This window comes from Heterodontus francisci, chromosome 15, assembly GCF_036365525.1.
Source record: "Heterodontus francisci isolate sHetFra1 chromosome 15, sHetFra1.hap1, whole genome shotgun sequence".
Taxonomy (NCBI): domain Eukaryota; kingdom Metazoa; phylum Chordata; class Chondrichthyes; order Heterodontiformes; family Heterodontidae; genus Heterodontus; species Heterodontus francisci.
In genome coordinates, this window is record NC_090385.1 from 87,830,683 (window position 1) to 87,846,723 (window position 16,041).

The 16,041-nt window shown below is 43.4% G+C and overlaps 1 protein-coding gene across 1 annotated transcript in view; it reads left to right on the plus strand.

Moving 5' to 3' along the window:
* The window catches only part of si:ch211-26b3.4 (connector enhancer of kinase suppressor of ras 2), an 867,895-nt gene that overhangs the window by 427,033 nt on the left and 424,821 nt on the right, over window positions 1-16,041 (plus strand). Inside the window, exon 8 of the mRNA XM_068047793.1 lies at window positions 9,241-9,309. Coding sequence (XP_067903894.1) covers window positions 9,241-9,309 — 69 coding nt within the window. The remainder of the gene's footprint in view (window positions 1-9,240; window positions 9,310-16,041) is intronic.

Below are 16,041 nucleotides of genomic sequence, written 5' to 3' on the forward strand. Positions count from 1 at the left end.
TATAAAAAGGAAGAGAGTAGCTAAAATAAGTGTGGGACTCTTAGAAGATGAGACTGCGGAATTAATAACAGGGAACAGGGAAATGGCAGATAATTTAAACCAATATTTTGCATCGTTCTTCTCGGTGGAGGACACTATAAACATCCCAACAATAATAGATGAGCAAGGTGTAAATGGGAGGGAGGAACTTGTAACAATCTCTATCATGAGGGAAAAGGTGCTGGACAAACTGATGGGACTAAAGGCAGACAAGTCGCCAGGACCTGATGGCCTGCATCTAAGGGTTTTAAAAGAAGTGGCTGCAGAGATAGTAGAGGCATCAGTTGTAATATACCAAAACGCACTAGATAGGGTAGGGTACCAGCCGATTGGAAAACCGCTAATGCGATGCCCCTATTCAAGAAAGGAGGGAGACAGAAAGCAGGAATCTATAGACCAGTTAGTTTAACATCAGTCATTGGGAAAATGCGAGAGTCCATTATTAAGGAAGAAATAGCAGGACATTTAGAAAAACATAATGCAATCAAACAGAGTCAACATGGTTTTATGAAATCATGTTTGACAAATTTGTTCGACTTCTTTAAAGATATAACAAACAGAGTGGATAAAGGGGAGCCAGTAGATGTAGTGTATTTGGATTTTCAGAAGGCGTTTGATAAGGTGATACAAAAAAGGTTATTACACAAAATAGGAGCTCAGGATATTGGGGGTAATGTGTTGGTATGGATTGAGGATTGTCTAACACACAGAAGGTAGAGAGTCGGGATCAATGGGTCTTTTTCAGGTTGGAAAGCTGTAACTAGTGGGGTGCCACAAAGATTGGTCCTAGGTCCTCAACTATTTACTATCGATATTAATGACTTGGAGGAAGGGACAGTCGAAGAGACTTAGTAGTTGGCAGGAAAAAAGACAGAGGCGCAAGGGGAGAGCCAACTGTGCAACAGCCTCAACAAACAAATTTCTCTGCAGCACCTGTGGAAGAGCCTGTCACTCCAGAATTGGCCTTTATAGCCACTCCAGGCGCTGCTTCACAAACCACTGACCACCTCCAGGCGCGTATCCATTGTCTCTCGAGATAAGGAGGCCCAAAAGAAAGAAAGAAAGAAAGAAAAGAAGGAAGGGACAGAGTGTAGAGTATCCATATTTGCTGACAATACAAAAATAGGTGGTAAGACATGTTGTGATGAGGACACAAAGAATCTGCAAAGGGATATAGATAGGCTAAGTGAGTGGGCAAGAACTTGGCAGATGGTGTTCAATGTGGGAAAGTGTGAGGTAATCCACTTTCGTAGGAAGAATAAAAAGGCAGATTATTATTTAGATGGAGAAAGACTACAAAATACTGCAGTACAGAGGGATCTGGGTGTTCTTGTACAGGAAACACAAAAAGTTAGCATGCTGGTACAGCAGGTAATTAGGAAGGCAAATGGAATTTTGGCCTTTATTGCCAGGGGGTTAGACTTTAAAAATAGGGAAGTCTTATTACAACTGTACAGAGTGTTGGTGAGGCCACACCTGGAGTACTGCTTACATTTTTGGTCCCCGTACTTAAGGAAGGATATACTAGCATTGGAGGCAGTTCAGAAAAGGTTCATTCGGCTGATTCCTGGGATGAAGGGGTTGTCTTATCAAGAAAGGCTAAACAGGTTAGACCTCTATTCATTGGAGTTCAGAAGAATGAGGTGATCTTATTGAAACATATAAGATTCTAAGGGGGCTTGACAGGGTAGATGTTGAGAATATGTTTCCACTAGTGGGGGAAACTTGAACTGGGGGACATAGTTACAGAATAAGGGGGCACACATTTAAAACTGAAATGCGAAGGAATTTCTTCTATCAGAGGGTGGTGAATCTCTGGAGTTCTTTACCTCAGAGAGTTGTGGACGCTAGGTCACTAATTGTATTTAAGGAGGAGGTAGATAGATTTTTTAAATCTTGGGGAGTCGATGGTTATGCGGAGCAGAAAGAGGAGTTGAGGCCGGGGCAGATCAGCCATGATCTTATTGAATGGTGGGCAGGCTCGAGGGGCTGAATGGACTACTCCTGCTCCTATTTCTTGTGTTCTTGTGTTGTTGTAGCATCAACTGAGGCAGATAAGAGGACCCAGAGTGCAGGAGCCTCAGCCTTTGCGATGGACCAACAGGTTTGAGGTTCTTTCAGCTTGTTTGGATGAGACTGGGGGCTGCAGGGTGGATGAGCTAACTGACCATGGCACTGTGGTGCAGGAAGCCATTCAAGTGGGTGGAGCAAAAAGGAATGTAGTGGTAGTAGGGGACAGTATAGTGAGGGGGATTGACACTGTTTTTTGCAGAAAAGAGCAAGAGTCCAGAAGGCTGTATTGTCTGCCAGGTGCCAGGGTTCGGGCCATCTGCTAGAGAGGAACTTACAGCGGGAGTGGGAGGATCCAGTGGTCATGGTCCATGTAGGTAGCAATGACATAGGCAGGACAAGAAAGGAGGTTCTGCATAGTTAGTATGAGTAACTTGGCACCAAATTAAAAAGCAGAGCCTCAAAGGTAATAATCTCTGGATTATTAACTGAGCTGCGTGCAAATTTGCATATGGCAAATGAGATTAGAGAAATGAATGCGTCGCTCAAAGACTGGTGTCATAGAAGTGGGTTCCGGTTCGTGGGGCACTGGCACCAGTACTGGGGAAAGTGGGGACTGTATCGCTGTGACGGTCTACACCTGAACCGTGCTGGGGCTGGTGTTCTAGAAAGCTGCATAACTAGGGAAGTAGAGAGGGTTTTAAACTAAATAGTAGGGCAAGGGAACAGATTTGGGAAGATGTGGTAAATCAAAGAATAGATACAAAGCAGGCGAGAAAGATGTTAATATGGGAAATGATAAACAGACCGTGACAGGAAGGGATGGAGAGTACAAGTCTAAGAGTAAATCAGCAGTCAAGGCTAGACATTCCAAAAATAATAGGACAAAACTGAAGGCTCTGGATCGGAAGACACGTAACAGTCAAAACAAAACAGATAAACTGACAGTGCGAATAGAAATAAATATGTATGATCTGATAGCCATTACAGAGACATGACTGCAGGATGACATAGATTGGGAACTGAATATTGAAGGGTACATGGCATCTGGGAAAAACAGGAAGCTAGGAAAAGATGGACGGGTAGCTCTGTTAATTAATGATGGTATTAGCACAATAGAGGGGGATGACCTAAGTTCAGAAAACCAGGATGTCGAAGTGGTTTGGGTAGAGATGAGAAATGATAATCACTCATTTAAATAGAAAAGAGTTAACAAAGTGATTGTTGGTCCTTTAGAAAGTGAGTCTGGGGAATTAATAAGGGAAAATAAGGAGATGGCTATGAATTGAACAGGTATTTTGCCTTGGTCTTCACTATATAGAGGATACAAGTAAAATCCCAAAAATAGCTGTAAATCAAGAAATGGAATGGCGGGAGGAACTCAAGAAAATTACTATCACCAGGGAAGTGGTACTGAGTAAATTTTTGGAGCTGACAGCCCTGGGTCCTGTTGGACTCCATCCTAGGGTCCTAAAAGAAGTGGCTAGTGAGATAGTTGATGCGTTGGTTTTACTTTTCCAAAATTCCCTCGATTCGGGGAAGGTTCCATTAGATTGGAAAATAGCGAATGTAACTCCTTTATTCAAAAGGGAGGTAGGCAAAAGCAGGAATCTACAGACCGGTTAACTTAACATCTGTCTTAGGGAAAATGTTAGAAGCTATTATTAAAAATGTTATAGCAGGGCACTTAGAAAAAATCAAGGTAATCAAGCAGAGTCAACATGGCTTTGTGAAAGGGTAATCATGTTTAACCAATTTATCAGAGTTCTTTGAAGAAGTAATATGTGCTGTGGATAAAGGGGAACTGGTGGATGTACTGTACTTAGATTTCCAGAAGGCTTCTGATAAGGTACCACATCAAAGGTTATTGCGGAAATAAAAGCTCATGGTGTAGCGGGTAACATATTGGCATGGATAGAAGATTGGCTAGCTAACAGGATGAGCTAACAGGAAACGGAGAGTAGGCATAAAGGGGTCCTTTTCTGCTTGGCAAGATGTAACGAATGGTGTGCCACAGGGTTCAGTGCTGGGGCCTAAACTTTTTACAATTTATATAAATGACTTGGATGAAGGGACCAAAGTTATGGTTGCTAAATTTACTGATAACACTGCAAAGGGATATCGATAAGTTAAATGAGTAGGCAAAGATCTGGCAAATGGAGTACAATGTAGGAAAATGTGAAATTGTCCATTTTGGCAGGAAGAATAGAAGAGAAGCATATTATCTAAATGGTGAAAGATTGCAGAGCTCTGAGACGCAGAGGGATCTGGGTGTCCTTGTGCATGAATCGCAAAAGGTTAGTATGCAGGTTTAGCAAGTAATTAGGAAAACTAATAGAATGTTATCATTTATTGTGAGGGGAATTTAATACAAAAGTAGGGAGATTATGCTTCAAATATACAGGGCATAGATGAGACCACATCTGGAGTACTTTGTACAGTATTGCTTTCTTTATTTAAGGAAGGATGTAAATGCGTTGGAAGTAGTTCAGAGAAAGTTTACTCGACTAATAGAAACATAGAAAATAGGAGCAGGAGTAGGCCATTCGGCCCTTCGAGCCTGCTCCGCCATTCATTATGATCATGGCTGATCATCCAACTCAGTAACCTGTTCCCGCTTTCGCCCCATACCCTTTAATACTTGGAATGGGCGGGTTGTCTTATGAGGAAAGGTTGGACAGGCTAGGTTTGTATTCATTGGACTTTAGAAGAGTAAGAGGTGACTTGATTGAAATTTTTTCTCTCAGAGGGTTGTGAGTCTTTGGAACTCTCGTCCTCAAAAGGCAGCAGAAGCAGAGTCTTTAAATATTTTAAGGCAGAGGTAGATAGATTCTTGATAAGCAAGCGGGGGGGGGGGGGGGGGGGAGTGGTGAAAGGTTATCAGGGGTAGGTGGGAATGTGGAGTCAATGTTATACTCAGATCAGCCATGATCTTATTGAATGGCAGAGCAGACTCGAGGGGCCGAGTGACCTACTCCTGCTCCTAATTTGCGTGTTCGTAAGAGCTGGCAGAGGCATGATGGGCTGAATGGCCTCCTTCTGTGCTGTACGATTCAGTGATTCTATCTGTATAACTGAGAAAAATAAGGAAAGTTTTGGAATAAAGACCAAAAATGCTGGAAATACTCAGTTGCTCAGGCAGCATCTTTGGAGGGAGAATCATTATAATCGTCTTTGGTCGATGACCCTTCATCAGAACAAGGAAACGTTAGAAATGTAATAGGTTTTGAGCAAGTGGAGGGAAGGAAAAAGAACAAAGGGAAAGATCTGTGATAGGGTGGAAAACAGGAGGGATTAAGTGACAAAAGAGTTAGTTGTGCAGGGCCAAAGGTAATGTGACAGGAAAAATTTGGGTTACGAATTAAAAGTGTATTTGAATTTTAAGCAAATACAGCAAATCTACTGACTAGGTTACTGGGAATAAGGGATTTTGGTAAGGGAAAAAATAAAGTTGCTTTCATCTAGCCAGTATTGTAAAGTTTTGGGAAATCACATTACAAGTACTATATTTGTGAGGCCTCTATGTATCAGCCTTAGTAAGGTGTGTAATATTCATGCCTCACATCAGTCAGGTAAAATGGATTGTTTGATTACACTATGCAGTACTACAGTGATGGGAGAACTACTGCTGCTTCCTGACTGCATTATACATCAGACAGTGCATTCCAGTCCTGCACTACCTGTGAGCAACACCATCACTACAGGAGTTCCTCAGAGCAGTGTCCTATCCCAAAACATTTTCGGCTGCTTCATTAATGACCTTTCCTCCACCATTAGGTGAGAGGTGGGATGTTCGCTGATGATTGCACATGTTCAGTACCGTTCACAACTCCTCAGAAATAGCAGCAGTCTATGTCCTGGTGTACCAAGACCTGGACAACATTCAGGCTTGGGCTGTTAAGTGGCAAATAGCATTTGTGCCACACAAGTGCCAGGCAATGACCATCTCCAACAAGAAAGAATCTACCCCTCCCCTTAGTGTTCAACAGCATTATCATTGTTGAATCTCCCACCATCAACATCCTGGGGGGTAGCCAGAAATTTCACTGGACCAGCCATATAAATACTGCAGCTACAAGAGCAGGTCAGAAGCAGGGAATGGGCTGGGAGCAGAAGAATCAACAAAAGCCTCTGATTCTTGAAACATTCGAGTATTAAATGGCATGGGCTTTCTCAAGAGAGAACTGAATGTCTACTGGGGTTTCAGGTGGAGAATTTAACACTGTAACAAGATCTTATGAAGGTGAGTAACTCACCTCCTGACTCCCCAAAGCCTGTCCACCATCTATAAGGCACAAGTCAGGAGTGTTTTGGAATTCTGACCACTTGCCTAATGGGTGTAGCTGCTACAACACTCAAGAAGCTCGATATTCTCCATCTGCAACCCCATACAGGATAAAGCAGACCTCTTGATCAGCACTTCATTCACCACCTTAAACATTTACTCCCTCCACCACTGGCACACAGCGGCAGTAGTGTGTACCATCTACAAGATGCACTGCAGTAACTTGCCAAGCCTCCTTCAATAGCACCTACCAAACCGGTAACCTCTACCACCTAGAAGGGCAAGGGCAGCAGATGCATGGGAACACCACCACCTGTCACACACCATTCTGACTTGGAACTAAATTGCCGTTCCTTCCCCGTCACTGGTTCAAAATCCTGGAACTTCCTCCCTAACAGCATAGGGTGTACCTACACCACATGCACTGCAACGGTTCAAGACGGAGCCTAACCACCACCTTCTCAAGGGCAATTAAGGATGGGCAATAAATGCTGGCCTTACCAGTGGCAGTCACATCCCATGAACAATAAACAATTGCTAGTTTCTTTTGAACATTGACATTCAGGCATTGTCACTTTGAAAGTGCAGGCATTTTAAAATCAATCAAACATTAGATCCAAAGCAGAAAGAAATCACATCCAGACAAAGATATTGAATTTAGGATGTGTGGGTTGCAGAAGGATCAGCAAAAGTCTCTGATTCTTGAACCATTAGAGCATTGAATAGCATGGGCTTTCTCAAGGGAGAGCTCAATGTCTGCTGGGGTAGCGGGTGGAGAACGGAACACTGTAACAAGATCTTTCGAAGGCTCTGTGCATCTCAGATAATTGACTAATCACTAATCCCTATCGATCATGTCCTGCGCTTGGCACCATAAAAGTCTGTTTCTGTTCTCAGTACAGCGACAGTGTTGGGTACACTGTTGCGGACTGTAGTTTAGAGATATTTTCGAAGAGTCAAAACTGTATACTGTGCTGGACTACAAAAAGTGTATTCTGCAAGTGCAAAAGGCTGTGTTCCCTCTTGATAGGGGTGAGATCACACTGAGAAACATCTTCATATAGTGATGGCCATACCTTTTAAATTCTTCAAGCTCTGCATAATTTCAGTTGAAGGCATAGCCAGAGGATTTTGTAGTACTTTTCTTATGTTACTACATCTACAGATATTTCATTATTTCAGAGTATTTCACTGACTGTTGGTTGTTAATCCTTGCAGAATACACTCCAATATAGTCTTTTTGTAGTCCAGCACAGTATACAGTTTTGACTCTTCGAGAATATCTCTAAACTGCAGTCCGTAACAGTGTATCCAACACTGTCATTGTACTGGGAATAGAAAGCGCATGCTGCCAGACCTGCTGAATATATCCAGCACTTTCTGTTGTCATTTCAGTGTTCCAGCATCCCATAGTATTTTGCTCTTATTTTACTGTCATTGTACTGTTGCTCGCTTCACGTAAACACATTTTCTTTTCATAATGTTTAGTAATATAGGTACAAAAAGAGGTAATTTTGAGAGGTTATTCCTGATGTAGAACCTCACAAGGGGGGACAGGGGTTGAAGATAGATGTATAAGATAGCAGGGCCAATTCTACGACCAATGATCCCATCAAACAAACCTACACCCCGGAAGCAGAACCATGTGAACTATCCATTTAATATTCTTTACTTTGCAAATATGCAATACTTTGCATAGAATCATGGAAAGTTTACGGCGCAGAAAGAGGCCACTTGGTCCATCATGTCCGCGCTGGTTGAAAAATGAGCCACCCATTCTAATCCCACCATCCAGCATTTGGTCCATAGCCTTAAGGCACTTGAGGTGCATATCCAGACACCTTTTAAATGGATTGAGGGTTTCTGCCTCTATTACCCTTTCAGGCAGTGAGTTTCAGACCCTTACCACCCTCTAGGTGAAAAAAATTTTCCTCATCTTCCCTCTAATCTTTCTGCCAATCACTTTAAACCTATGCCCCCTATTCACTGACCTCTCTGCTAAGGTAAATTGGCTCTTCACATCCATTGTATATTTTGTACAGTTTTTTGTACATTTCAATCAAATCTCCCCTTAGCCTCCTCTGTTGCAAGGAGAACAACCGCAGTCTATCCAACCTTTCCTCATAGCTACATTTTTCCAGTCCTAGCAACATCCTTGTAAATCTCCTCTGTACCCTCTCTGGTGCAATTACGTCCTTTCTGTAATGAAGTGACCAGAGCTGCACACAGTGCTCACGTTGTGGTCTAACGAATGATTCATACAGTTCCAGTATAACCTCCCTGCTCTTATATGCTATACCTTGGCTAATAAAGGGAGGGATTCCATATGCCTTCTTAACCATCTGATCAACCTGTCCTGCTACCTTCATGGATCTGCGGACATTCACTCCAAGGTCCTTCACTTCCTCTACACCTCTCAGTATTCTCCCATTAATTGTGTATTCCTTTGCCTTGTCTGACCTCCCTAAATGCATCACCTCACTTCTCCGGGTTGAATTCCATTTGCCACTTTTCTGCCCACTTGACCAGTCCATTGATATCTTCCTGCACCTTGCTTCAACATTTGCATGGTTTGGAGTTTTAGGTATTAACTTGCTAATTGTGACACAAAACCTGAAGTTATGTAGCATAATGTGATGGGGCCTGAACAATTGTGAGGTTACTTTTCAAAGGTAGCTTTCTAAATATATGTATAATAGTATGATGAAAATACACTTTAGGACTGCATTTTCCTTACTCATTAATCCTGTCAAAGCTTATCTGTTCATAATATTTTGAAATCTATTTCTTTGTGCTCCAGAACTTCACCATTGTTCCTCAGGTCTTAATAAGGGGAGCATCCACAGTATCTTTTTAGTTAAGTTATACTCTGAGGTCTCTGATATGATTCCTTTCTCTGCACACAGTCTCCTGCAGATCAGTGCAAGAAGATTCATGCAGGGGATGAAGTGATTCAAGTCAACCATCAAACTGTGGTAAGTGGTTTAAACTTCAAAAAAGGGTTATACATTCATTGATAATTTAAGTTTCCTTTCCCTTGAATTGTCATTAGGCAATTGTTTTTGAGGTGGAGGGGAGTTGATGTTCCTCTTACAGCTTTGTTTGCACCCTTTATTAGCAGACAAGATGTAATATGAAACACTGCAATTTTGCACTGAATCCGATGTATCTTGGGAGATCCTCAGTTACATAAGAACAGAGGAATTGCTAGATGATAAAAGACTAAGATCCATCTAGTTTGCCTTCCACTATCTTCGTAGACATATGATACAATAATAATGGAGTTGTTGACTAATCATAGCAATCATTCTCCAACAATTAGTCCATAACAAATCCAGAAATGATGCAAGGAAAACCTCATTGATGGAGAACTTTGGGAAGCATAGGCCCAAAGCCACCTTTTTCTTCCCAAGAATGCTGCACTTAACACATGTTCTATCCCAAATTATTTATTTATTTAGAGATACAGCACTGAAACAGGCCCTTTGGCCCACCGAGTCTGTACCAACCATCAACCACCCATTTATGCTAATCCTACACTAATCCCATATTCCTCCCACATCCCAACCTTCCCTATATTCCCCTACCTACCTACCTACACTAGGGGCAATTTATAATGGCCAATTTACCTATCAACCTGCAAGGCTTTGGCTCTGAGAGGAAACCGGAGCACCCAGCGAAAACCCACACGGTCACAAGGAGAACTTGCAAACTCCACACAGGCAGTACCCAGAATTGAACCCGGGTTGCTGGAGCTGTGAGGCTGCGGTGCTAACCACTGCGCCACTGTGCCGCCCCATATACTATATACATATCCATATACGTAGATGGTACTCATATACTATCTCTCAAAATGTTATTTTCTGAAAGAAATCTATCTAATTTCTAATTGAATGAATCAAGACCAATTGCTTCCACAGTCTCTCTCGGGAGCTTGTTCCTTATAATTGATCAGTCTCTCACTGAAATATTGTTTCCACAGATTAGTTTTTAATTTAGCTCCCCTTCAAGTGCAGGCTGTGTCCTCTGGTTCTAAGGTTACATCATAAGGTCAACCAGTGCATGGTTTATGTGCATAGTTCTGACTACATTAAGCTAAGCTGAGAAGGACCTTGAAATTATGTCTGGATTGTTTTTAAGCATAAATGTAGCAGATCATTCCAAACTATAGCACATAATTGTGACAAGGGGCGTCATTACGGGACTGTGATGGAAAACATGTTTTAAATTGGAATGGAAGCAGCAGATAATTTTTGGTTTTGTACATTTTAGCAAAGCAGCACCTAATGCTGCACGCAGGCTGCTGTGCCGACAAAGCACATAATGAGCACATTCATCCTGCTACCTACCCTCCTTGGATCACGGGGTCCCTCAGCCACACAATGGCTCCTTCAGTTTATATCACTGAAACGGGCTCCCTTATCGCAGCAGCAGAGCCACGAGAAACCAGGTCGATAGAACTGCTGCTGTGGAATAAGAGAAGCCTTTGTCATGAAAACGTAGACAGTGGTTGCTGGGTTTCCACGAACTGAGTTGAATAGCCAGTAACACCAGAGGAGCAAGACCCGGGGTTTCCTCCACAGGTGCAACCCAGAGGTTAGACCAGAAATTGTGCTCATTGTGTTTCAGTCTAGCATAACAGCATTATCTGTCCAGTATTGAGAACTGGCAGTATAGGCTTGGCAAAGTTCAGACACTGGTGTAACAAGCAGCATTTTGTGTGCTGCTTGTTGAAGTCTATAATTTTCGTATAAAGACGCACAATCACTTTGATCAAGAGTGGTTTAACTGCCGAATCGGGCTGGATTTTTGTTACGACGGCAGGAAACAGGAGCTGCGTCTGGTTTTGGGTCAGAAACCTGCCTCTGTTGGGAAACTGATTCAGGCTCAGATTTTCAAATGGGTAAGCCCTTAATTGGTATGGAGACTGGTTTCCTGTCCTCTTAGAGCCAGTGGGGCTGGGAATGGAGGTGGGCCAAATGAAGTGTGGGACTCGTGTAGACATCCCATGGCAGCCATCACTATGGCTGCTGGTTGTCCAGAGAGAGAGATCTGCCTTCCACAGCACCAGAGGGAAGTGAGATGTCTTAGGGGAGCCGGAGGTCTGGCATTGGGGCAAGCCAGACCCTCGCTTCATCGATGCCGACCTGGATCTAATACTGGAAACCATGAGGGAAAGGAGGGCGGTCCTCTTCCCAGAAGGTAGCAGGAGGAGACCACCTCATCGGGCAGTAGGGGCACCTCTCTGTTCCGTTTATCCCGCTCCGCTTCCTCTTCTTCCTCGTCTCTTTACTCCTGCTCCTTCCCCAGTGAGCTATCTCCTTCTAGGGCCTCACTATCCTCAAGGTCCAGACCTCTCTGGAGGGCCATGATATGGAGCGGCAGCACACCAACACAATGACCAAGACCCTTGCAGGATGGTATTGGAAGGCACTACCAGACCAGTCCAGGCACTGGTATCATTTCTTCAGAAGCCTGATGGCCTGCGCAATGGTTGGCTTGCTGAGCATGTGACATTGGTTGTATCACTTCTGTGCCTCTGCCTGGGGTTCTGTAGTGGGGCCAGTAGCCATTTTTTCTAGGAATTTCCCTTGTCCCCTTGATCCGTTCATGCACTTTGGGAGATGGAGTAAAGATCTGAGGCAGCCTAGACTGGCATCATGGAGTCATGGCAGCTGCCAGAAAAGCGAGCGCACACATGGAGGAAGCTCTTGTTGTGGTCACAGACCAGTTGGACGTTGAGGGAGTGCATGTCCTTCCTGTTGACGGATCTCACTGGCCAGTCACTTGGTGCCTTGATGGCCACATGGGTGCAATCGATGATGCCTGCACCTGGGAGAATCCAGCAATGGAGGCGAAACCCAATGCCCTCTGTGCCTGCACAGGCCCTTTTGTGTCAAAGTGGATGTAGCTCCCGTCCTCCTGAATATGGCATCCATGATTTGCCTGATGGTGCAATGAGCTGCAGACTGAGAGATTCCACCTAGGTCTGATGCTGATCCCTGGAACGACCCGATTGCATAAAGATTCAGGGCCACAGAGACCTTGACGGCTGCAGGTAAAGGACTGCCATGGGGGCCACAGGGCATCAGGTCATTGTGGATCACAGCACAAAGGTCTGAGACCATCTGTCTGGATGGGCGTGGCCTGTACAACACTAGCATTGTGTCATTTGCAGGCAGCTGACTCTTGGGCGGTAGACCCAATATGCTGGGTAGTGGGTTCTGCCCTTGCAGCACTCCCATGTGAACCTCTGGTCTCCAGCTGTCCAGGAGGTTGCATTTGCTGAAGTTCATCCTGGCTGCTCTGTCCAATGTCAGAGTATCCTGTTCCCATCTGAACTCCCTCAGCTGGGCTTTGTGTGTTCACCAGGCCTTCCCCTGCCAACCCCAGTTGCCCTAGTGATGTCGGTGGGCTCACGTTCCTCTCCAAATTCCTACCACTCACTACTGAGAAAAGCAACTCTTGCAGCTCCAGCAATAGCTACTCTGTGGCACTTTTGGAACAGCTGAGCTTTATTTTGAACCTCTGTATCATGTTAATCAGCCCTTTCCATAGCCTTCATGGCCTCTGCATTGTTCATGTCTTCGACACTCTGCTGGGTCCAGACATGGCGTTTTCCCCATGCCCTTCCTTTGAAAATCACAAACTGCTGCTGACAAACCAGTTAATGGGCTCCACAATGAGCTCAACAGGCAATCAATTGGAGGTGTGCAGACTTGCCGTTCCCACTCTCCCGTGTCTCTTTAAAAATAGCTTTGCATTCTGGATGTGGCGGGATCCAGTGCCGATTTCCAAGAACATGATTTTCAAATCGCAAGTGCATCTACTTCCACTCCCGTCAGGCTTTAAAAATCCGACCCATAGTAACAGTTCAGCATCTTTTGCTGGCACCATTTCCTCTACTAGGGTACATTTTGTGTGAGTAGCCTGTAATATCTGGTTTATTGGCAGACTTTTCTTGATTTCTGCCTTGCACCTGCATGTATTTGTTCTGTTATGCTATGGGGGTGATTCTATCGTCAGACACGACCAGTAAGGAACTCCACTTGTCGGGATCGCATCTCGAGAAATAGCAAGTGATTTCCAGGAATACATTCCTGCAGGTGCAGCTTCTGGCTGAGAGTTCAGATCAGGGAGTCGCACTTTATCCTTATCCTTCTGTTAATGTGTACCTAAGGTAACTGTTAAATTGCAATTCAGTCTAAATTGCAAACTACTACGTTTCCACCTTCTTCACACTTTTCTAAATGGTCTTCACACTTTTCAAATCTCTTAAATTAGAAGTCTATGAATTTTCCTGCTCTTGTCTTCTAAAAATGTTTCCTTTAAGTAGCTATACTGGGTTAAATCATTTATCTTCCACTTCTCATCAAGATTAGAATTTTGATTAAAATTTGTACAACCACAGCTGTAAATTTCAAGTGGCGGACTAGCCTCATCACTGCAGCTTCTCCATGTTAGCTTCATCTCCAGTGGCGAATGAACTGCAAGCTATATTCTTGAAATTGTCTCAAAGGCATTGGTCCTTCTGCTTTGATAACATTTTATGCTTTATATCTAAAATCCTTTGCTTGCTAATGTCTCTTCTAGGCTATCAGGCCTGATGGTACCAGCATGCAAGGTTGTTGTAAAAACCCAACTGATTTTATACAGTAAATGGCAGAACCCTTAGGAGTATTGACAGGCAGAGAGATCTGGGCGTACAGGTCCACAGGTCACTGAAAGTGGCAACGCAGGTGGATAAGGTAGTCAAGAAGGCATACGGCATGCTTGCCTTCATCGGTTGGGGCACAGAGTATAAAAATTGGTAAGTCATGCTGCAGCTGTACAGAACCTTAGTTAGGTCACACTTAGAATATTGCGTACAATTCTGGTCACCACACTACTAGAAGGATGTGGAGGCTTTGGAGAGGGTACAGAAGAGGTTTACCAGGATGTTGCCAGATCTGGAGGGTACTAGCTATGAGGAGAGGTTGGATAAGCCCTGATTGTTTTCACTGGAACGACGGAGGTGAAGGGGCGACATGATAGAGGTTTACAAAGTTATGAGTGGCATGGACAGAGTGGATAGTCCGAAGCTTTTTCCCAGGGTGGAAGAATCAGTTACTCGGGGACATAGATTTAAGGTGCGAGGGGCAAAGTTTAGAGGGGATGTGCGAGGCAAGTTTTTTACGCAGAGGGTGGTGAGTGCCTGGAACTGCTGCCGGGGGAGGTGGTTGAAGCAGGTACGATAGCGACGTTTATGAGGCATCTTGACAAATACATGAATAGGATGGGAATAGAGGGATACGGACCCCGAAAGTGCAGAAGGTGTTAGTTTAGACAGGCATCATGATCGGCGCAGGCTTGGAGGGCCAAATGGCCTGTTACTGTGCTGTACTGTTCTTTGTTCTTTGATTCACTAAGGTCCTTCAGGGAAGAGACCGTGCCACTCCTACTGAGTCTGATCTACACATGAACCTTCTCTACACGTGTAGCTCATTCTCAACATCCTCTGTACTGACCTGGCAAGCCACTCAGTTGAATGTTCACCACATTTTCTAGGCAAGTAGAGATAGGCATAATCTTTAAAAAAAAAAGTACTTTAAAGAGTCATAAATCTGTACTGATTAGCTATGGTCCTTGACAACTTAATATTAATAATGTCTGCTTTAAAATGCAGGATATATAAATTCAAATTCCTCTGTTGCGTCTAATATTGAAAATATATTATTGCACTTTGGGCCAGGTTAAAATGTGGTATTGAACCAAACTACTTTACTGTTTGGAATGAATGTTGAGAATCTGAGTTGTTGTAGTCTTATGGTATTTATTCTAGTTTAATAGTTGTTCACAGAATCATTACCCAACACTACTGTATACTTTCAAAAGTAATAATGTTCTGCTGTCTCCCAGATGAAAACTTTTGTTAAATGTCACATCACACCTCTCGATTTCTTTGCCACTTTTCATTCAAATCTCTTTGCCCTTGTGACTGAATCCTAATCCATTATGCCTCCTTTGTGACATTTCAAGTATATTTGCATAATGTAATCCTGTGAAACTATGTACATTGCATCTTTTCACCTCTCTGCCTGCGTTTGACTCCATTTCCAGATGAATAGGATGACAGCTTCTTTTCATGATCAATGTTAATTGTCTTAAAGAGGGACCAATTTGGGTAAAACAAATCTAGTTCTCAGTGGGTTTGACTTTGTAAGAAAAGTCCTTAATTTGAGACTATTTTGCCAGTTTTACTCACGATATATGTAATTAAAATGTCTCATTACAATGTTCTTGGCATGCAGATGTTGAAGCAAAATTGAGAAAACTTTGAACTTATCTGATAACTGTAGATACTTGGGCTTTTTGTGCTAAATCTATATCTGTACCAACATAAATTTGACACCAAAATCATAGTCTGGAGAAGCTGAAACACAAAGATTTGGCTAAGAAACCCACACAAGTAGGCAGCTCAATAGTGAAGAAGCAAATGGTGGCATGTCATTGTGTGCACAGCAAAATTCCACAAACAACAATCTATTAATCTGCTTTTGGCACTGGTATTTGAGGGAGGAATATTGGCCAGGACACTGACAGAGTTCCCTGTTCCTCATCAAATAGTGCCATGGGATCTTTAATGGCCATTTGAACTGCTGGAAGCAGACATTCCGAGTCTTACTTTATGATCCCAGCTGAAAGACAGCACCTCTAACAATGCGACA